Source organism: Polypterus senegalus, chromosome 17, assembly GCF_016835505.1.
Source record: "Polypterus senegalus isolate Bchr_013 chromosome 17, ASM1683550v1, whole genome shotgun sequence".
In the NCBI taxonomy this organism is placed as follows: Eukaryota; Metazoa; Chordata; class Cladistia; order Polypteriformes; family Polypteridae; genus Polypterus; species Polypterus senegalus.
In genome coordinates this window covers 58,067,869-58,092,713 of record NC_053170.1, presented here as the reverse complement: position 1 = coordinate 58,092,713, position 24,845 = coordinate 58,067,869, and the positions used below count along the sequence as shown (strand labels likewise).

Below are 24,845 nucleotides of genomic sequence, written 5' to 3'. Positions count from 1 at the left end.
AGTACTGCCTTAAAATTTTTATTAAGAAGGAAATGAAACATTTTTAAACTGAGGGAAAATATACCAATAATTATTTGTTAAGGATCTCTTTGTATACCACATTGTGAGTTCGGCCCTCCAGTTGTAATATGACCAAGCTGTGCGCTGAGCTTACTGTTGAGCATGCAACGTACAGTTGGCCATGTGAACAGTAATCTTGTTTTAAATCTCACAGCTTGGATTGCTGCTGTCATAATCGGTTTGAGTTTCATGGTTTGTTTCAATTACGACAGTATTTGTAGGACTTGTGTTGAAGAGACATTCGGCATCTGTCAAGCATTGTACATATACAACCAGTTTCATTCATAAATTTACATCCAGCTTTTGAGAGTTTAAACATTCATAAACATCAAAGTGTCCACTACTGAAATTGTCACCTGTCAATCTAAGATGTTTAAGAGGCATTGGTTGTTGTCATATTTGGCCATTTCGGTACACTTGAAAGCGACAACCGAACAATTCACCGGCAGCCATCAACTCACATGCAGATGCATAGGTGAAGGGCTTAAGCATTTCACTCTTATAGTGCTCCTGTGTAGTATAATTATCTCCTGTACCGTCATCAGTCCACACCTTGAACCTGTCCCAGTCATTCAATACATAAGACACAATGTTCCTCCGGATATCAAGAGTGAAACTGATATGGCCGTGCAATATGTAACAAAAAGAATGGAAAAGGTAGGTGCCATCTCCGGGCATGGAAACCACTTGGTAAATGACAGTTCTTTGATCGATAGTGATCACCTCGATAAACATGGTAATGGGGGTTGGAATGATAAAGGAAATGGGTACCTGAGCAATGTAAAGTAAGTATAAAATACCTATACAATAACTATAATTGTAATAAACAAACAATAAAACAGCGGAGAAGCCGTGGATTAAACAAAAAGGCTGTAGTTATCAGTAGGGAGACGTGAATCCCGTGGCGAAGCAAGGAAGGGAATGTAGAGACCGGAGCAACAGATGGTCTCATATAGGCAGGAAGCCAACAACATGGGAGGCGTTGGAATGGGGGACCCAACGCCACCTCACACGGTGACCGAGCTGCAGGCTATGGACGTATATATATGTACGTAGGTAGGATTCATTTAGCGTTGGGAACCCGTGTACCACATTTCTTGAAGATGGGCCCATAAGTAACAAAGACTGTTGAAAAGTTCAATATGGCGGCCGACAGTGGCATCAAACCACCAAAATAAGTATGTACATTGGTTTCGGTTAGTGCAGGGAAGCCGCCTATCAAATTTCGAGAAGATCGGGCCATGAATAAGAAAGTTCAACATGGCGGACGTTGTTGACCGTTATGACCGTTACGAGTAGAAATTCGAAATGAAACCTGCTTAACTTTTGTAAGTAAGCTGTAAGGAATGAGCCTGCCAAATTTCAGCCTTCTACCTACACGGCAAGTTGGAGAATTAGTGACGTTGGAAAGTTCAATATGGCGGCCGACAGTGGTGTCATACCAACGAAATAAGTACGTACATCGGTTTCCATTAAAAGTTTAGTATGGCGGCCAACAGTGGCATCATACCACCGAAATAAGTACCAAATTTCAGCCTTCTACCTACACGGGAAGTTGGAGAATTAGTGACGTTGGAAAGTTCAATATGGCGGCTGACAGTGGCGTCATACCCCCGAAATAAGTATGTACATCGGTTTCAGTTAGCGCAGGGAAGCTGCCTACCAAATTTCGTGAAGATGGGGCCATTAATAAGAAAGTTCAATATAAACCTTGAACTACCTACACGGGTACATCGAAATAAGTAAGTACATCGGTTTCGGTTAGCGCAGGGAAGCCGCCTACCAAATTTCGTGAAGATGGGGCCATAAATAAGAAAGTTCAACATGGCGGATATTGTCGACCGTAATCGACCGTTATGACTGTTACGTGTAGAATTTCGAAATGAAACCTGCCCAACTTTTGTAAGTAAGCTGTAAGGAATCAGCCTGCCAAATTTCAGTCTTCTACCCACACGGGAACTTGGAGAATTAGTGATGAGTCAGTGAGTGAGTGAGTCAGTCAGTCAGTCAGTGAGGGCTTTGCCTTTTATTAGTATAGATTGGTATTTAAAGTAGACAGTTGTAGTGAAACACTCAAGTAACTGATTTTCTATCTTCTTATATAATATGCTACTGTGGCTGTCTGTTTTTCTGTCCAGCATTTTAAATTACCGGTAGCTCGCAAACCATTTGACCTATTGACCTGAAATTTGGTACACATACTGTATACTACGTGACCTCTATGGTGTGATGATTGACCTCCAAGGTTATTCCTCTTTTTATTTTTATTTTATTTTATTGTAGAATCAACTCTTGACAGCGGCCAGCATGCGCACAGCTGCCGTTCACATTCCCTACCACCTTCCCCGTCACTTCCCCTACCACTTCGTATCTTAAGTCATTCTTGAGGCAGATTGAAGAGTTAAGTGCTAGCTTAAGTGAAAAATTAAGGAAAACATACTAAGTAATTGCAACACAAATATTGAGTTAATCAGTTTTAACACGAAAAGATGCCGCCGAAAGAAAACGGTGTGCACCGTTACTGGTTCACACATCAATACCATACGATTGGAAAATGCTGTGTTATTTGATATTGACCAATCTAGAATTTACTGTTAAATTTTAAAACTTATTTTTAATAGTAGGGTGTTATACCATGTTAGCCATAATGAATGCAATTGAGAAGTCAAGCATGTTTGGTTAGCCAATAAAAGGTGTCGTTTTGCTTGACTTCTCAAAACTTACTTTTGAACTCTGTCTGTCACAGGCTTCAGGTTCATTGTGCATAATGCTCATATTGCTACTTTATGAATGAAATGTATACACTGGTCTATAATAACTAAGGATCAAACTGTCTTCCCCCTCTTTCTTTCCTCCTATGCATTCCTAAATCGGAACATTTTCATTATGAATCACATGGATCTGTTTTATCTGCCTGAATCTTGACCTGAAAGGTTTCCATGGCCATTCTCCTACTATAACCAGGATGATTGCTTTTCTGGACAGTGATAAAAGCCTATTTTTTTATTTGACATTGCAACTAGCCAAGACATAGACTTCCTTAATCAATTTAGCCTGCTTTCGCCTCGTATTATCCTCTGTAACCATTCAGCTTGAGCTCTAGCATGTAGGACAGCTGGAGGTCATTTTTGCTGCAGTTATTGTATTGTATATCTGAAGAAGACTTCAGACAGTTCCTCTACCTCTTTACTATATGGCACATACATTACACACCAGCAAGTGCGTATAAACTAATAGTTAGAGGAATACATTTTCTTTAATCAAACCTTGGGTTTGTAGTTATACGTCACCATTCTCCTTCTGCTGTATGATATTGCACATTGTAAAACACAGCTATTCTTACCTCACATAATCAATTATATGCATCAACTCCTTAACATAACTCCTTATTCAATTTATGAATTAGTGACGCTCCTATCTGTCGGCCACCAATGCTAAATAAGCCAATTTTCACTACAAAACACTTGATTGTTGATCTGTAAATTGTCTGATGACAAAATTGGTATTTTTCAGTACCTGCTTTTCTGCGCTTTTATGGTATTTTATATGAAATTCCTCTAAGCTGAGAGCAGAAAGACATACTTTACCAGAGAGAGAGAAGACCAGAATATTAGCCTTTACATTAAAGAAAGTGGAGTAATTATCTGAGAAAAAAGGAATCGGAGGATCTGTCCTGTGCAATTAGACTAACAGCAAGAAAAGCTACTTTAATGAATTCAGACCTTTTTATTTTGTCCTTTAATTAAAATGAACACTGCTTGTCTGAGTTTGGACAATGAGCAAGCTTGTGTGAAGTACAGCGGCTCACAGTTTCAATTAGAAAAAGAAGAAATAAAGAGGTATTTAAAACTGCTTCTTACTATATAATAGGTTAGCTTAACAACAAAATTTGTCTGTTCCGATTATAAACTTGTTAAGTATGTTAACCCTATGCCTTCTTGATAAACACCTTATGAACATTTGATAGATTTGCATTTTTTTTTAAGTTTTGTACTGTGTTTAGTATTTGTGTGTGTCATACAGTGTAGGTTTTGTTAAGAAACAAATACTGCATAATTAAAATGGTAATCCATATTTATAATTATATCTCAAGAATTGTCTAGCTAGTATACAGGAAAAAAATAACTATAAATATAGTAAATGTATATTTCAATAGCAAAAAAATCTGTAGTGTAATTAATGATTACAAAGGATTAAAACCTATAAGTACATGTATATTTATATTTATGTGGTTTTTAATTGACAATATCTGGCATGTTGTTGGGCAGCACAGTGGCGCGGTGGGTCCTCCCTGTGTGGAGTTTGCATGTTCTCCCCGTGTCTTCGTGGGTTTCCTCAGGGTGCTCCAGTTTCCTCCCACAGTCCTAAGACATGCAGGTTGGGTGCATTGGTGATCCTAAATTGTCCTTGGTGTGGGTGTGTGTGCCCTGCAGTGGGCTGGCGCCATGCCTGGGGTTTGTTTCCTGCCTTGTGCCCTGGGTTTGGCTCCAGCAGACCCTCATGACTCTGTAGTTAGGATATAGTGGGTTGGATAAAATGCCTTGAGCATTGGAAAGGTGCTATATAAATAAAATGTATTATTATAATGGATGGATGTCTTGTTAAGGAAATGTTGAAAACTACTATTTTAAAATTAAACTTTCTTTCAGACAAGTGCATTAAAGAAGAAATTAAAGAATTTGACAGTTTATAAATATGAGAAAACATTTTGTTTTCTTTAATGCTGTATGTATTATGGATTATTTTCTCTTCTGCATTAGTTAAAAAAAGTATTCATTTTAAGTTAATTGTATTTATTTTAGTATTTTAATGCTCACTGAACAATACATTGCATTTTGTTAGTAAAAATAAACAAGAAATAGCTGTGGTCTATAGTTTAATTATAAAAATGCCAAAGTTAACACTTTAATATACAGTAGAACGTAAAGGGTGTATTTTCCGTACGTTGCTTAAATCATCCGAGATTAGATGCCTCATCGTGGATAAGATAATGCTGGTGAAACTCCTCCGGGATAATCCGGGACCACTGTACTGTCAGAGAAAAGGGAGAAAAACAACATGTTACCAAATACAGCAATATACTGTTATTGTATTCTTACTTTATATTTTTTGTGACTTTTCATTTCCACCTGGACCCAATAAATCAGGCCTATAGTAGTTTATTAAGTCATACAGTGGATTCAGAAAGCATTCAGACCACTTCGCTTTCTGTACACTTTATTGTGTTGTTGTGTTCAACTAGAGGCACATGTTCAATGAGATTATGCTTTTTTAGAAACGCAGCTCAAAGTATGAACTTGTTGTGAAATGAATAGCCTTGACACATGAAAAAGGTTTGTGGCAGCCACCCATATACCTAAATCCTGGCTGCAAAAGGTAAATATGAAGCACAGTTGTATACAGAGTTGAGTCCAAAACAGAAATGAGTTAATGCAGGAAGTGATCTGGTTTTAAAGGCAGGTTGGCACAAGTGATGTCATGGGGGCCAGAACCAAAAGTAATGTCTTTGGTCCCAGAAGTGATGTCTTCAGGGTCGGAACCAGAAGTGACTTTTTCGGAATCAGGCAGAATTTCCCTTGTCTGGTCTACAGGGATAAAAAAGAAAGGTTTACTACACCCCCCACCACCTGGCCTGGCATGGAATTACCTGCTTTTGGTCCTTCTAGCTGCCTCCCATGCACATGTGTGTGACATTGTATACTGTATATATCCCTTCAGGAACCATGGTGGAACTATTTAGACAAGACAAATATGGTACAAAAGAAGGGATATATTGAATTTTCTTTAAAATGCAGCCTTTTCACCTAACATACTTTTAAGTATAATTATTTTTTATAAATACATATACTGCAGAAGAAAAGTTACTGGAACAGTGTGATTGTCTTTTAGTTCTTCATTGGGGTCTTTGCCGATTTCAGTTCCATTCCTTTTCTGTTGGAACAGTGGCATTGTTCTTGGCATGGAATCAGTCTGAAATCTGTGCCAACAGGGCTTCTGGGTTTGTGGCTTTCAGAGAGGCCATATATATGGTAACTTTCCAATGACCGATAACATGTTTGGATTACTACCAATTTAGCACATTCAGTCAGCTCTTTGCATGTGCTATATGTGGATTAATTGCTCTAAGACCCCAATATAGCACATTCTTTCATAGTCTGCAAACACTGCTCTAATCACATAAGGTCTTTGCTAACCATAATTAGACTCACAAAGCACAGCTTCAAATAGTCACTTTCAATTCTGGTTACATTTCGCCCCCTTGATTCTCATGATTTGTGAGGAGCTTTGAGGATCTATAAAGCAGATGATACTTTCTCCCCATCTCTTTACATTAGTTTAGTTACGTCATTTACAGTTTGTGAAAAACAAGATATTTTCTGACCTCCTCAGTTTCCCTATAGGATGTTCCACTATGCTTTGGTTTTCAGTTAAACAATTTGTTGTGGGCAATCAGCACTCTCTTACCCTTAAGCCCTCTTTTAAACAATTTAAAATCATTATGTCTAATTCTCTTTGCATTCCTTATCCAACCCAGTGGTTTATAGACAGTATCTTTCTTAGTTGTGACGTTCTTCATGGCTTTGTAGATTTCTCTGAAGCACATTGTGTATTAGGTGAAATGGCAGGAAATGTGCCACATGAGCTGAATAATCTGATAGCAGTACAGTCAAATGAAATGTACTAAAGATAAATACACACTGTGGCTTTTTAAACCAGGCAAAGAACACTTCACAATTTGCAACTTAACAACAGTCTACCATGAGAGTCCTTGCACCCAATAGTTGTCATCACATTTTCCTCTTCAATGGCCAATTAAGACTCTACAAACACTTTACATCCTTCCACTGGTGTCTGCTTAGCTATTGCATGTGCTGTGGGGTTTATTTTGACTGCTATCAACTGAGCTTGCAATTTCTTGTAGAAGCTTCATTATACTGCACTTCTCCCACCTGGGGTCAGCTAACTTTTCTTCTCTAGCTATATCATTATGTATGTGCAGCAAACCAAATGCCATTGACAAAGTCCCTGTCATTTATTTGGCTTTTAAAACCACCATAGAACACCTGATTTTCTTGGCTGATAAAATACCACTGGGCTGGAGAGTCTTGAAGTACCATGAAATTGAGTGGCAAAACCTGAAATGATTATTAAGCTAATAAATTGAGATGGGTCAAAGAGTAGAGCAAATACATAAAACAATGCTTCACATTTTATCTAATAAGACATATGTATTTAATATAATATACAACATTATTGACTAAAATTCAACACCTTCATTTCCAGTTTCATATCATATATACCATGGATGGCCATGGGGTGGCATTCTAAACAGATGAATGAAAAATCTTCTGCTGTTTTACAATATATTGAGCAGAATACATTTAGTACACACATTTGTCAACAAATCTCTCTTAAATTAAAGAAGGGTGTTATACGGATATGTTTCATTCTTCTCTCAGGTAATATTTTTAACGAATCTACCTGTATAAGTGCATTCATTGTATTCCTCCCAAATAAAAACTCTTAAATTATGCTAAACTGTAGTTTATTTCTCCCAGAAAAATATCTCTTAAAATACAACAAGATGTAACAGTTTCTCTTACACTTTATACCCATTGTATCTAACATCAGAATTATCCTCACATAGTGCATTGTAGTCGTTGATGTGATCCCTCTTCACCTGATCATTGACAACTGAATGTACCCATATAAGTCCATTACCACTAAGCAATAATTTTACTACATTGATATATTGACAGAAATCTTAAATTCTTTTACATAAAATTGACCTTTTAATATTTTAAATGAATACATATAGTAATGTGCAATTATTCGTTTCTACATTACATTTCATTATCACTGACGTGTGCTATTAATCTATTTTTTAAGTTCACTTTTTTACATAAAAAAATGTAAACCTTATTCTTAACATATTGTACACGAAAGGTGGAAAAATAAATCAGTTTATCATAATGTAGCAACATTCAGAGCCTGTTTGCATGTTCCAAACCTTTGGGGAATTTCAGACAATTCAAGACGCTGATCCCTGTTGCCAATGAAACCTTGAAACCTTCAGACCACTTACACTTGCACAACCAGCCAGTCTGCAAGAAAGATAATCCAGATAATCAATGCTCACCAACGCATGTTTAGTAAGCAAACATTCACCACCCATTGGTCTGACAAAATTTTGATTTCTTTACCCAAACTTTGTTTAGGCAAATTTCATACAAATTGTATTTCAGATATCCAGTGTGTTCCACACATCTGGCCATAGAGTGTTTGCTGAATCTGGGGAAAAAGCACAATCTATGGTTTGGGAGTTTAATATATTCTTTTTGTATACAATACTTTTAATTTTATTAAAATTCAAATATTATTCTCCCTAACCTCTGCTTGCACAGGCTCTTTATAAAAAGCTCCCTACTTCATTCTTGAGCTTAGTCAGCCGTTTGCTGTCCTATGAGCATTCACTTCACACCCAGGAATCAGCTGGGCTATAAAGGTCATTGCCTTATTAAAATCTGCACCTGTTTAAAACTTTACCAAATTGAATGTGCAGTTTCATGTTTTATCTTTTTGGAAAACAGAAAATATTACATACTTTTTACATATTTTACTTACTGATTTTGCTTAATCCAGCAATTCTTGGCAAAAAACTAAAATTTATTATTACTCGTCTCTAGGCAGTATGTGTAAAATTTGGATATGATCCCCTGCTGCTGTTTAGGGTGTCCCCTATTTTTCAGAGGTGCTTAAAATTACTAATTAGTCATACATTAATGATGGTTCCAAATATTTTCTCTCTCTTTCCTTCTCATTCACCCCCCTCTCTATCAAAATATGCATATAGACATATTATACATATACACTGTGACAGATAGGGGGCACTGTCCTCCCCTTGAACCCTCAGATCAGATGCCACACACCAGATAAAAGTCCAAATCTTAAATTTATTTGAACAATAAAGTGCACAAAGCACCCTCCACTTCACTATATTCATAAACCAATAATAATCAAATACACAATAATCAATCCTCCACTCTCCCAGACGCATTGTCCCTCTGCCACCCCGACTCAGCTCAACCCTGGGATCTCCCACAGTCCTTTTTATAGTCCTTGACCCGGAAATGTTTCTGATCCCTCAATGCATGTGATTCTTAACACTTCTGGGTCAGGTGAAAACTCCTTTTCTTCATCCCGGAAGTACGTCATTTCCTCTGTTGCTGTGACTAAGACGTACTTCCGGGTTATTGTGCAGATAGCAGTCCCTGGGCCTCCCAGCAGTGGCCTCCCTGCAGTGACCCCTGGCGGCCCCCATGGTATCCAGCAGCTGTGCATTAAAACTCCAATGTCCATGAGGCCCTGTTGGAATTCGGGGCATCTCCATGTTGTAGGGAGGGCTCCATCTGGTGGCCTGGGGGTATTGGCCAGGGTGAATGATCATATACATATACATAGACCTGTAGAAAGCATTCTGGATCCAAAACCCTGAACACAACTTCCAAAAAGATCCTTTGATCTTTTTCACATACCTTTACAGCATTCCTATTTACAACACAACTCTTTTCTTATCTTCTTCTCAACCCAAATACAACTTATGCCTTCAATTTGTCTCCAGATAAGCTCCTCTCCCAACTTATTTGGTTCAAACAGAAGAACTTGTATTCAAACCAGACAAGAGAATACATTTACTGCAGCAGTATTGCCTTCAGGAAGTATTTCAGTTTTAACCAAAAAAAGGACAAGTAACACCCAATATACTGGGGAAAACAAGCGACACTCTCTCACTGTTCATCTTTTATAATGGTCTCCTGGCCAAGTAAGGACATACCCAAAATCCCTGCCAGGATATCAGCTCAACCTTGCCTTCCGTGACAGCAATTTTTATTTGTTGATATTGTTACACCATCAACCCTCAAATTAATGCACAGATTTTATAATTTCTTCTTTTTCCTTCTTTTTGAGATTTTTTTTTGTCTTTTATAATTATCAAAAGGATATCATCCTAAAAGTAGAGCCAATACTCATCAGAAAGTATTATTTGCATTTTAGGCCAAACTTAGAAACATTTTCCCATTACACATACTATTAAATTGTGAAACATGATTTTTATTATTCATTTTTTCAGTTTAATTTATATCTCTTTCAATGTAAACATCTGATTTCTCTTATTTTATGTACACCATTTTTTTCCTTTTTGGACAGTTGCTTTAACAGTGTCAGTGGTACTACAAGACAATATCATTTTGTTTTTTTTTCTTTTTTCTGTTCCCAACATGAATGGCTTAATAAAAGCTTAACAACTCTCTTTTCAGTGGCTTACATTTTCTTCTTTCTGTAATTTCTTTACATATTTTGTATTGTAAAAAAAGTATTATCTCTCTATATATAAAACCCAACTTCTGTCTGTCTGTTTGTCTGTCCGCTTTTCACGAGCGAACTACTTAGTGGATTTAAATTGGGTTTTCTTCTATAATTTGCTTGAACATTCCAGTTGATTTTCAACTCTCTCATCGTGCTAAGTATCCTAGTTCGCTTGCGGTACCAATTTATTTGCACAAATCTAAGAGAGACGCAGAGGGCCCAGGGGCGGGGTCCTCCTCACTCACTCGCCAGCCTTGGTGCATATCTTACATCCGCTTAGCTAATACAATACAATACAATTTATTTTTGTAAAGCCCAAAATCACACAAGAAGTGCTGCAATGGGCTTTAACAGACCCTGCCTCTTGACAGCCCCCCAGCCTTGACTCTCTAAGAAGACAAGGAAAAACTCCCAAAAAAAAACCTTGTAGGGAAAAAAATGGAAGAAACCTTGGGAAAGGCAGTTCAAAGAGAGACCCTTTCCAGGTAGGCTGGGCGTGCAGTGGGTGTCAAAAAGAAGGGGGTCAATACAATACAATACAATACACAGAACAGAACTAATTCTTAATACAGTATAAAAATAAAAAATTTAGAAGTTTTAGCAGAATTTAACAGTAGATGATATCACATAATATGATTTGGATATGTTTAGAGTCCTGGAGACCTCATCCATCAAGCTGCCTCCCCCATTTGGCCAATCCACGGCTGAAACAGCGCTAGGCCAGCCAATCCGATGAAAGGACAATTCCTGTGATCCTCCATCAGGGATGACTTTACCTTAGGCAGGCAGAACAACTTGGCAGGTGGGCCAAGTGCCACATTTGAGTACCAAGAAGAGTAACAGAATAGGTGAGGGTTAGCATCCAATTATAACTATCATGTTACTTATGTTTTAGTGCTAATGACTAACAACAGAGATGCAGTCTGTACAGTTAATCAACAGTCAATCTAGTGAATGAGAGAAGTACTTAATGGATTTAGATCTAGCTTTTTTCTAGAATTTGCTTGAACATTCCTGTTGATTTTTGTGACTTCTCTCATCGTGCTAAGAATCATACTTTGCTTAAAAGAGCGATATATTCGTGCTAATCCGAGACAGAGGCTGTGGGCCAAGGGGAGGGGGAAATGTGATGTCAGGAGTGGGGAGCCGGGCAGGGCCTTTCTCACTGTCCTGTTTCACTTCTACGTTGGCTAAGCCACAGGGGACGGCTAGTTATTTATATATTGTATTGAAAAGCTACCCTTATCTTAAGTAAATCAAAATGTTTCATAAAAACACTTTGTTTTTTTTCGTGCCTTTATTTATTTTATTATATCCTTTTTTTGGTGGGTATCCCACTTCAGCTGACTGTCTCAGAAGTGCTGCTGTACTCAGATCTGTATTATGATGGATGTTACATAAATGTTACATTTTACCTTTAACCAAATCTCTAAAACAAAATGCTAATTTTCTCAAATGTTAATTATATTTTACCAATTGCTAGCATTTATTTTAATTCCCCACTTTTTTCTTATCCTGTGGACCCTTGAATCCAACTCTCATAAAATGTGGCCACAAGCAGGATCACACCAGTATTTCTCCTGCAGCTTGCTTCATTCTTCTCCTGACATGACAGACCTAGCTTCAATACTCCCTGGCTAACATTAAAGCAAGTGATTCAGTATGCATCCTGCCAACTATGCCAGTTGTGTCCAATAGGGATACATGGTCCCTGGGATTATGTTCTTTAGGAAATGCAGTTCATAATTTGAAACTATGTACTCAATTTATATCACTTCAGTAACCACAGTGGAAGTTTTAAGGCAAGAGAAATATGGTATAAAAGAAGAGATATATTTAACTTGCTTTAAATACAGCTTTCACACCTAGTATACGCTGCAGTGCAGTGCAGCACAATTGTCTTTGAGTTCTTTAGTGGGATCCTGGACAATTGCTGTTCCATCTTTTAGTGGAATGGAGGCATTCTTCTTGGCATAGAGTTGACTTCACTTCTGTGCCAATGGGGCTTCAGGCTTTAACACATGCTTAGAGGCCTTACTTAATTCCGGGGTGGCCAACTCCAATCCTGGGGCCTCATGTAGAAATGGTGCGTAGAATTCACACTAAAACATGGCATGAGGACAAAAGCGGAAATGTTTGTACACACAAAAAAATCCAGATGCATAAATCTGTGCATTCGGCAACTTCCATGTTCTTGCGTTCCATAAATCCCGATCAGCATGAAAAGTAACGCACGTGCACGTGCCTGCTGCCACTCCCCAAACTCCTCCCAAAATTACGCCTCTTTGAATATGCAAATCAATATAAATAGCCCTTAAGCTCAGCGTTCTGTGAAAAGGCAATGGCAAAAGCACGGGGGAAAATAGAAGAATTTTAGTGAATACCAAGTGGAGTCAAGGAAAAACTTAATATTTGTTGGCTTAAACAGTGGTATGAACAACAAAAGGAAGTAGATCAAGTGACACAGAGTGTCGGAGAAACTTGAATGCTCAAGTCGCACAGTGCCCGAAATAAACAAGAAGTTGTCAGATATCAAAGTTGCTGTGAAAAGGCAAGTCGTAGCCCACCGTCTGAGTGTCATATGAAAGCTCATTAGAATACAGAGAAAAGAAAAAAAAATAGGGACACAGTGAGAAAAAAGCTTGAAATGTCAACTTTAATCTTGAAATTTTCACTTTAATGGCATAGTTTTTTTTTATAAGGGTTCAAAATCTTAACAAGCGAGCTGTGGGCCTTCAGGACCATCGTTGCTCAGGCCCTATTTATTTTTTTACTTAAATAGCAAATCGATTAATTAAAGTTAATTAGTAGCAAAAACTTGTCTCTCTATTATAAAAAGAAATCCTATCCTGGAAAGCAAAAGCAAGGTTACGATACATGATCTTCTCAGAAGACATTTAAAAGGCCCGTGAGATTAAAGAGACTTGCCACGGTGTGTCTCACGGTAACATAGAACAAGATTCTTGCAAGACACGCCCTACTTACAAGCAATATCAACAAATAAGACCCCGGGTAGAAAAAACAAATCAGTAGTGTAAAGGCAGTCACGCAGCACACACAGCTCCAGGGCTCTCAGTGCATATAAAGTGTATAAGGTCAATACGGTAAAAATGAATAGGGTAGAAATGAAATGAATAGGGTAGAAATGAAACGTTGATGACTAAATGAAGAAGAAAGGAAAGGGCGGAGAAAAGAGATCCATGGCCACAGAGCATCTCGCCAGGGACCTTAAACATGAGATTTTGTGCCAGGACCGTCTGACGATGACGTGGAACATGAGATTCTTGCAAGACACACCCTACTTACAATCAATATCAAATAAGCCAAGAGGCAGCAAAACATTCAGTCGTCTAAAGGATTTGAGTATGCACAGATTCAGGGCTCTCAGCGCATACAGTATAAGCGTATAAGGACAGTACGTTATAAATTAAATGTCGACATCTAAGCGAAGAAGAAAGCAGTGCGGAGAAAAAAGACTCAAAAGTGTTCTAGAGAAAAAAGAGCAAAAAAGAATAATCGAGGTGCAAATTCAGAAAATAAGGAAAGTAATTATCAGCCAGGAACATGTGGAATTGGAAAACAAAGCACGTCCTATCCGGCTCAGAATTTAAAGACAAAGTGTAAAAGACAAAATAGAACTTCATAAAGATGTTTACAAACGTTGACACTAAACACATGCAGAGCAGGTTAGAGATTATGAAAGCAGTAAAATTAGAAAGGCTCAAAAAAAAAAACCGACGCTTTACACATGTGGAGAAAGTTAACGGATATAAAAGTAGAAAAATTTGAAAATATAAAAAAAGAAAGTAAAGATTGTAGTAGCGCAAACAAACAAACTGCCTCATTTAACTATGCACCAGTCTAACTTTGGTTTTGCACAATAATCACTACACTATTGCACCTTAACACTTCATTCTACTTGATTCACATAATTGTACTTATTTATTATGTTCTACTATACTGTTATCTTTCAATCTATGACTTTTTGTTAATCTAATTGATATTCTTGTAACTTTGCACAGTTTTTGATAAGCAGATCAGGATGCATTTCACTGCGTGTTGTCCTGTATAACTATGCATGTGACAAATAAAGAATCTTGAGAATTTCAAAAACGGAGTGTAGCGCACATGCATTTATTGGTTACTTTGTAAAAAAAAAATATTAACTCCTGATGATGTAGATCGTTTTGTCTGTGATGAAATTCCAAACCTATCCTGAATTATGGTACAAAGTCATTAAACACATATCTCACTGACCTCACTAAAAAGATTCAGCATATTGGGACTCGCAGGATTACAAATATTGTTTTTACAGAATTTCAAAGAAAAAATCTTAAAAGTGTGTATTTGGAAAACCAAACACGGGGGTTGGCGAGCGAAGCAAACAGGGGGCAAAGCCCTCTAGTAACTAATTAAGAAAATAGTTAGAATGAAGCCACTGTGTCTCTTCAGGATTGGAGTTGACCATCTCTGTTTTATATGCTCACTCTTCACTGACCAATAATATATATGAATTACTACCAATTCAGCACATTCAGTTAAATATTTGCATGTTCTATGTATGGATTAGGCTCTCTTAGACCCCAATAGAACACATTCTTTCATTATCTGTGAACAGAACATCTGCTTAAATCATTTAAGGCCCCTGCCTGAAAGAATTGTTTTTAATTCAGCTAGAAAAAAAGTATGTATTGTGGTGTTTATTCTTCCCCAAAGAAGACAGCACAAACAAAAACAAAGTTTTGGGGACCGTCCCCATATATTGTCGTCCAGACAATAAAGAATGTAAATGATTCAGAGTTTCCAAAAGTAAAACAGTGAACAACTTTCTTTGACAAAAATGGCGGCTTTATACAGAACAGGATTATGGTACAGGAAATGGTTGGCAGGAAGTGACGTTGGAAACAGGAACCGGAAACAACGTCATCATGATTGGACGGAAGTGAGGTGGATTGATGGAGCCGGAAGTGACGTCATCATGGTTGGCCGGAAGTGACGTCGTCGCAGCCATTTTGGAACCTGGAAGTGGAGGAAATATTTTTCTTCAGGTGTTCTGTTGACCAAAAGAGATCTGGGTAAGTACCACATGATAACCCTCTATCTCGCGATGTTTCACTCACCTTTAGGCTCTTTGACTGCCTCCTAATCGCACATGTGTGACAGTATACTAAATGTCATTAGGCTCACAAATCACAGTATCAATTAGTTCTTTTACAGCTCTGATTACATTCACCCCTTGATACTTGTGATCTGTGAATAGTTCTGAGGATCACTTCTACAGTAGCATCTCTTAATATTAAATTAAATTACAATTTCCAGATTGTGAAAAATCTAGATATTTTATGACCTCCTCAGCTTCCTTATTGAATGTTCCATTACACTTTGGTTAACAGTTAAACATATGTTGTTGTGGTCAATCTGCACTTTCTTGCCCTTGAGCCCTTCTTTTAACAATTTAAAATCATTATGCCTGATTCACTATGCATTCCTTGTCCAACCCAGTGGTTTAGAGTATTTCTTAGTTGTGGTGTTCTTAATGGCTTTGTAGATTTCTCTGAAGCAGATTGTCCATTAGGTAAAGTGGCAGGAAATATGTCAAAGGAGCTGAATAGTCTGAAACTGAGATCTCTCATTTAAATAAGTGTTGAGGCCCTTTTCTCTGGTACTTCAGACTGTGTTCAGGTGCATCCTGTTTGCTTTAGTTATCCTTGAGATGTGTCTAGAACTTGATTTGATTCTCTCTATTGCAATTTGAATCGACTAGACATCATTTAGAAAGGCACACACCTGTGTATATAAGGTCCCACAAGTCACACTGCATATCAGGGAAAAAAACCAAGCCATGAAGTCCAAGGAAATCTTTGTAGACTTCACTAATCAAACGATAGTGAGGTATAGATCACTACAAGGTATTAAAACCATTTCAAAAATAGTTAGCCTGGAAGCAAAGTGGCCTCAATAAAATGTGTGAAATGGAAGAAATGTGGAACAACAAGGACTCCACCTAGATTTAGCCTTCTGGCTAAAACTGAGTAACTAGTAATTGAGAAGGAGGTAATTGAGAAGCATGGTGGTTAAAGCATCATCCTATAGGGGTGCCTCTCGGTGGGAGGGACAGGGAGGATGGTCATAATTGAGGGGAGGATGAACGCATCCAAAAACAGACAGCTCAATGAAGAAACATTGCTCAAGAGTGCATGTGACCTCAGACTGGTGTAGTAAATTACCTTTTAGCATGACAATGTCCCGAAGCATACAGCCAAGGCAATGCTGAAGTGGTTTTGGCAGAAGTCTCTGACTGTCCTTGAGTGACTCATCCAAAGCCAAACTTAAACCCCAAAGAACATCTGTGGAGAGACCTGACGGTGGCAGTTTACTGAAGCTTCCCATCCAATCAATCTAATGGATCTTGAGAGGATCTGAGAGGATCTGCCACATACAATGCTTGTATACCTTGAGACTCTTCCAAGAAGACTGAAATCTCCAATTGCTGCCAAGGAGGCTTCTACAAAGTACCGAATTAAGGGTCTCATTACTTTAAAGAATGAGCGATTATAATTTTTAATACATTTGCAAAACTTTCCGAAACCATGTTTTCATTTTGTCATTATGATGAATACTTACTGAATCTACTGTCAATACATAATAGTCAAGTGATGTTTTTACAAGGTAGTACATGCAAGAGTGTATAATTAAGCTTCCAAGCTCTGGTGGTTTGTGTGTTCTTGTATAAAGCTGTATTATTTTATTTCATTAATGTTTTTTGTCAGTTGTTTTTCACCACAGTTGGGAGTAAGCACAATTCCGCCACTAACAGCATTACTGAGCAACAGTAACAGAAAATTCATGTTGCTATTTAATTAGCTTAGTTGGCCTAATTCAAGTCTCCATAAACTGTGAACCTGAAACTGTTTAAGCTTACAGTTTTGACATTTTTCGTTTTTTCCTGATAGAATAAATATGCTGTACTCTCGGCTGGTAGCAACATGCTTCCGCACAATCTAATAGGAATTTGGAGGATTTCCAGATGCTCTCGTTACCATCCACCAGGCCCCTAACCCGCCTTTCATGAGGACTCAATGAAGTGTGAAGAGGGAGTGGTGGGGAGCATGTTCACCAATTATTTGACATAAGGGGCAGCCCTTGAAAACCTGCTTAATCCGATATCTGTGGAAAGATGCAGTGTTCTGGATGAAAAGAAAAAAGCTTTCACATGGTGAACAGTTAAAAACAGATCGGAGAGGCAATGGAGATGACACAGAGAGAGTGCCAAGCCATCTGGAAAGTATAAAGAACTAAAAGGCTGCATACCTGCCAATAATAACTCTTCTCAGATAAGCGTCAGCAGATATTTACCATTGCCTATACTAAGCAATTTGCTTGGAATACTTAAAAATGGTTATCATTTGGCTAGTCTGCTAGAAGAAAGTGAATGTTAACAATCTATTAACAGACACGGTATCTACAATGGCGGTACAGCAATGCCAAAGCAATTACGGTATAGTAGTAAACAATTGAAATCTGTTAGAGAACCACTGGTGCCAGCCTGTTTATTGCAGTGCTGTTGCACTTAATCATGCATGATTAAAACAAGGAAAGAATACCAACTGAGACCAAACTTTTTAGGGGACATAATTGTTTCCACATGACCTGTTTCTGCATTTCACATAATGTTGAATAGTTTTTTTGGCTTTTCAGCATTAGTCTCTCCTTTCAGTGCCTGTTTCAAAATCTCTCCTTCCACATTTTGAATGTTATTCACTGGAGGGTCCATCAGCAACATCCAAGATTGATACACATTTTCATTCTGCCAACAGCTGTATTTTTACTTACATGTTTAAAGAGTACTATAAAGGAATCAAAGGAAATTTACTTTTATTTTTAAATGGTAAAAAATCACAGTACATTTTAAGAGCTTTCAGAATGTATCCCACAGGTTTGCAGCAGTTTTTGCACCTAATCAATGACAGTAATCTTTTGCCTTGCAGATGTGTGACAGCAAAGGGCAAAAACAGATGCGTTGCATTGTTAATACCTTGCTGACTTTTATTGTCTTCTAATGCAATCCATTCTAAGTACATATATTCATTCAGTTTTAAACCAATTTATTTCATTATAGGGCCACAAAGCCCACACCGGCAGCATCAGATGCATAGCAGGAGTCTGCCCTGGATGGAATGCTAATGACTCATGCACACTCAAAGAAGGCCAATTCTGAAAATATACAAAATACAAAACCATGCAATATTTATAAACAAGTAAAATTTAGATTTTATAAGAGAGCATGGAGTAAAATAAGAGTAAGGGACATTTAGCAAAGGAGGAATGGAAAACTAAAGAAATTCCACTTATGAGCATTACTAGAGAAATAAATCTCAGGTCTATGATGCTTTGGACTCAGTAAACTCCAATGGCCCTAAGCTAACTGTCTGATCATGTCCATCTATTGGCATCCCACAAAATTGTACAGTACATGTTAGCTTGTCACCTTTGATAACTCTACTCCACGCAACTGAAGCTAGCTCCATGTTACATTGGCCTATTTAAGATTGTTATATGTATTGGTATCACTGGGTTTAGAGTTCATTCTTCATCCCATGTTTCTCATCTTAATCCCAGGATTTGAGGACTGTGAGCAGTCTGTTTTAATTTTGATTTTTCTGATTGTTTTTCTGGTTTCTTTCTTTTCCATTATGAGATGCTTTTTCTGATTAAAATTGTATTTAAAGTACCTAAATTATTTTTGCACCTTTTCCAGTATTAGGCATTGCTATTTTGTGGAATCAATTCTGTGACATGGTGACCTGTTGCCTTGGGGGGATTGAGGGGGTTAAAGGTCACAAAGTGTTACTCACTGGTGCAATAGTTTAAATATTGCTAAATATTCACATTCTGGAATATGAGCTTATAGATAAACTCCTTCAAAACCTAGTGTACAAATGTTTTTATTAGCATTTCCTGTTACAAGAAGTGTGTCTTCGACTTTTCACTTTCTCTTAGGATTTTTTATTTGGCCTTGATGTTATTTCATTTTGAATTTCTGATTTTGACTCTTCCTGTTTGTATTGTAGTACAGAAGTGTAAAAGGAAATTAGAAGGGATTTTTTTTTTTTGGAAATTCCAGACTCATTTCCTATTGTTTTTGTTCAAACTGTATATTATTTTTATCCATTTGTGTGTTCTTAAACATTATTTTTCTTTACACTTTTGAGCAAATGTGGTATCTGACAAGCTTTTTGGTGCATGATAGCCCTCCCCCTGCACTCATTGGTCAGGAGTTCAGCCCAGTAGTTGCTCATTCACTGGATGCAATGGTGCTTCACATAATTTTAACATAGCAAAGCATGGTTATAGAGAGGTGAATAACTAGAAGTTAAAAATTAAAGTGAGTGAAGACATTTCAAGTACAACATATGCCTTGTAATTGTGCATAGCTGGGATTCAGTTCACTGGAGAACTACCACTTTGGTACAATGAATGAGTAAAGAGGTGGACCTTCAATTCAAAACTCAATCCCATTTTAACAGAAGTGGTTATTTCATAATATCCATCCAATATTTTAACCCGCTGCCAAAAGGGTCACGGGGTCTGCTGGACATCCCAGCCAACACAGGGCACAAGGCAGGAACCAATCCTGAGCATGCCAAACTGGATGCCTGAGCATCCAAATATGATATGTGGATTATGCAACAAAATTAATTGAAGATCTTTTCATGGATGGTTTGATATTGTTTGCTGATGTTCAAGCCAGATCTTATTGAAATCCACTAAATCTCCATTCTTCATGAAAAAATAAGATTAAAAGTTTTTCTCAGCTGTCACTACAAACAAGGCTAACTTCTGTTTGCCCCGAGTTTGTTTTATTTAATGATTAATATATTTCAACTAATTCCACTGTTTCCACAAAATACTATAAAGGAGTCTCTGCCTTTATTGATACAGTAGATATACTTACTGGGCAATTAAGGAAGCAATATTCTATTCTACTGGGGTGGTATTAGTTTGTGGTAATTGTTATGGAGTTTTCCATAAAACATAGTAAAAAGGAGTGCAGGCCTAAAAATAACCAAAATCAGACCAGCACTCTCATGGCTTTGAACCCAAAAAGTGGTTTCAGTGCAGGCAGGCAGCCAAACAACAATCTCAACAGGCAAGGTTTAGCCCACATTATGTAAAAAAAAAAAAAAATCAAGAAAAGACACAACAAATAAAGAAAAAGCAATTGACAACAAAGAAGTCCAACCCATAATCCAATCCTTAGTCAAAAATGTGTCCTGCTTGGGTCACAGATTTGCACAGAGACACAGGAGGTTGTAGAAAACAGGAATTTTATTCAAGCACTGCAAACAAACATTTGTTTCTTTTTCAAAAGCTTAAACGTGCTCCATGGCAAGTCAGAGATGACAGTTCCGCTAGGAGCAGAGAATGTCAGAGAGAGAGAGAGAGATAAAAGCAGAACAATCCATTCCAAAACTGACTCGCTCTGCACAAGGCTTTTAAGTAAGAGGAGTATCGTGCGAGGGCTTTATTACATGTTATAGTGCAAGTGAGAAGGGTAAGAAGCAATGTGAAGGTAGAGTGTGTTTCAGGGGTATTCCCAGGGGCGTCTGTGTCCTCTTGGGGTGCAATCACCCTTCCAGCTTACAATATATTAAAAAAATAGAAAATCTATCAAACTACTCATTTGAAGAAATTCGCTCCACTAACTCACAATGCTGATCAGACTCTCTACCTCAAAGAAGATGGAAGAAGGTAGTCCTCCAGCTGATTGTCACGGTGGCCCCTCCCTGAGTATTCCATTTTAAGGGGACAGGGCACTATTACCACTACAATAAACATAATACATACAAAACAAAGAATTAATAAACTACTATTTAAAGCGTAAAGCACAAGGGAACCAAACATATTACCAATAGCAAAATATACAAAATTATGTTTAAAAAATAACAAAAATGTTAAATTAAAAAATATTGCTTGAGCCAGGGGAAAAAAAAAAACATTGAGTTAACCATAATATAAACTAGGTGATTGTCTGCTTAGTATTGAGGCACTCATTCTTTTTTATATACAGTGACACCTTGGTATACATCCGCTTTAGAATAAGTCCAACTTGGTATACGTCCTGCTTGGACATGACAAAATTTGCTTAGAATTTGTTTAGAATATGACTCGTGTGCTACCCTTGTTTACCTCTCTCTCGAGACAAAGCCATGACTGCCCACGAGCGTCAGTACGGCAGTTGCCAGCATTCAGTGAACAACCCGCATGCTACCTGTTGTATATGATTGTTCAATGATGCTTTTGTCCATTGCTTTATGTTCAGGTGTTGATTGCTACGGTCTGCGTCTTTTAAAACGTATGACTGCCAGAGGGAGGGGTGTAGTGTGGAAGGCACGCTGTATGGAGAGTTGGTTAAACATGATTCAAAATGAACAGCATTCAAAACGTTATTCTGAGTGTGTCGCTACTTCAGTCTAGAGAACACTACACTACCCTTGTTTACCTCTCTCGAGACAAAGCCACGAATGCCCACGAGCATCAGTACGCCAGTTGCTAGCATTCAGTGAACAACCCGCGCTATAACTCACTGTGAATTTTCACATGATTTTGTGTTTTTTCGCATAAATTTGAATTGATTGTTGAAAAGTATGAAGGTGGCATGCGTATATGGGACATGGCTGCTGCATACCGTATGCCAAGAACAACGGTATCTACGATTGTACAAAACAAAGACATTGTTAAAAAGTAAAGTGAGGTAAAATTGCTTTTGTATTTATGTATTTTAGTGTTAAGCAGTGTTTAAATTATTTTATACAACCCCATCAATGTATAATATGCCAATAACAATAGGATTTTTTTCATGGGAGCGGATTAATCATTTTCCCTTTATTTCTTATGGAAAAAATTCATTTGGTATACGTCCTGTCAAAGTCAAAGGGTCTGGAACAGATTAAGAACGTATAACGAGGTACCACTGTACTTTTTTACATATTTTTACAGGGGTAGTGTTAAAGAGAGGACAACACAAGCGGTAAAGTGAATACGACACTGACATGGCTGATCTCTATTAGCATTCAGTGTCATTTAGACCAGAACCACTCATCAATACTTCTCAGTATTTGGATAAAGTAAAGAAAAAGAATATAGTAAAAGAAAGTTAAGCATTTAAAGCTATAGTAAAACATATAAAAATTACTCCGATTTTTTATATGTAAATATCATACTAGAAATATTTTTCTGAATCTAAAATAAGAGAAAAAATGTTTGATTAAAAAACATTTGACTGAATTGTGAATTTGGTTGGAATGAACGCCTGCAGCTGCAGTGGTGTGCTTGGACTGACCCTGTGAACCCCTTGATCAGTTGAATGTTTGTTCTTTTTTTTTCTTTATTTTTTTGGACAATGTACATTTACTTCCCCTAGAGGGCACTGTAGTCTTTACAGCATATGATGGCCTAAAGAACTGAGAGGAAATACAGGGCATTGGCTTCTGTAATAGAAAATGGGAAGTTCAGGGGTGCTTGATTACATTTCCACGTGTGTCTCTCTTTTAGCATTGCTCTGATCTGCGGCTAATTTTCATTTTAAGAATTACTTTTGCTGTTTTGCTGCATATTCAACTGATGTGAACATTGTGATTTTGGTTCTTTTAATTAGCTAGATAGATATTTTATTTTAATCACTGTCATGTGTAAGAATCATTATGAAAATAATTCAAAGGTTCAACTCAGGACAATTACTACTTTATGTTAAGCAGTTTCTTAGGTCCTAAGAGCTCCATTGCAATACAAAGCAGATGATGAAGAATGCTGCAAGGGAACATTGTCCATCTGTCATCTTCTGACCCCAACACAAATACATCAACCATCAAGTGTGCCTCACACACCTAAGACAACATCAATCCACAGTCTCACAGATAAGAGAAGAAAAAAATAACCTGTTGACATGCTGTGTGATCTTTGCCTTCCTACTTTTTTAAACATTGAATATAAAATGTTGTGCTTCAAAGACACAAGGCATAAGGTCACCCCTGGTATCACCCTGGAGTGTCCTGTGTAAAATACTACAGAAAAGATATACAAAGCATTGGAATGATGGGAAAAATCATCACAGCATTTTCAGAAGAAAAAAGTTTACAAAAAGAGAGAGAAAGATAGAGAGAGATAGAGAGAGAGAGAGAGAGACAGAGAGAGAGAGAGAGATGCATTTTGCAAATATCCCATAGATAATTTTCTGGCACTAAGCTGTCATAGGGCTGACTTCATGAGACACATTTAACAAGAGAAATTCAATTCAGGGGTAAACAAAATGTGCTAGTGATTTGTAGAGGAGAGACTCATTATACTGAGCCATGCCTCTGGATCAGAAAAGAAAATATAAAACCATAAATTAAACAGATTTTTAGGTGTTGTTTCCAGGACATATGGAAATAAAATGAAATAGCAGTAGTGACTTACTCCTCTTGTGGTTTGGATTTACATTCTTTGTAATCCTTCACACAGAAGAAGCAACACAAATGATTCTGACACATGTTCTTGGTTTTATACAAATTTTCTTCCACCTTTTTAAGGAAATGGCATAGTGCGAAAAACCAACATTTAATTATTTAAACAGGTGGATGTTAACTGGAAGGCCAGACTGAATTTCAGCTAGAAAGGAGGTACACATTGGGAATCAGCGTGTCTTTATTTATCTTTGGTGTTGTCATTTATACTGTACTCATTCCATGTTTCTCTTGGCAGCTTGAGAGCTACATCCAAGAAGACGTCAAGATGGAAATGACACGCATGCAACATTCTGCTGCCCATAACCAAACTGTGGCGATGCTGGAAATCGGCACCAATCTCTTGAGCCAGTCAGCTGAGCAAACTCGGAAGCTCACAGATGTGGAAACACAGGTAAAACTTGGCAAGGGCCATTGGGGGACTACATATAGCTAAAATAAGAAAAACAAAGTAGGCCAATATTGTCGTACAGTGATATCTTGCTAAGTTTTTCAGTGTCTTTTACATCCATCTATCCAACAATTATTAACCTATTTCTGGATCATTTCAGCATTATGAATAAGGCAGCAACCAATCCCAGCACCAGTCTGTCAAAGCAATGTTCACTCATACTTGACCAACTCAGATCTGCCACGAAAACTGGGTTTCAACCAGTAAAGTCTAATAATGTGAAAGGTCCAGATTGAGCAGAACCCAAGATCCTAAATCTGCAAAGCAATTCATGAAACTAGAGAGAGAGAAGACAATAATGCATTGAACTGTGTCTTTTTATTCCTGTTCAGTTTAATTCATATTTATGTGACCTTAAACTATGAAACAGGATGCTTTCCAGGCAACAGTTAAACAGGAAGTAGAAAAAAAAATAAAATTTGTGACTTTACTAAGCAGAAATTGCACATGGAAAAAGACAT

The 24,845-nt window shown here is 37.5% G+C and overlaps 1 protein-coding gene across 1 annotated transcript in view; it reads left to right on the top strand.

Moving 5' to 3' along the window:
* The window catches only part of angpt2b (angiopoietin 2b), a 95,175-nt gene that overhangs the window by 16,498 nt on the left and 53,832 nt on the right, over window positions 1-24,845 (top strand). Inside the window, exon 2 of the mRNA XM_039739929.1 lies at window positions 24,172-24,327. Coding sequence (XP_039595863.1) covers window positions 24,172-24,327 — 156 coding nt within the window. The remainder of the gene's footprint in view (window positions 1-24,171; window positions 24,328-24,845) is intronic.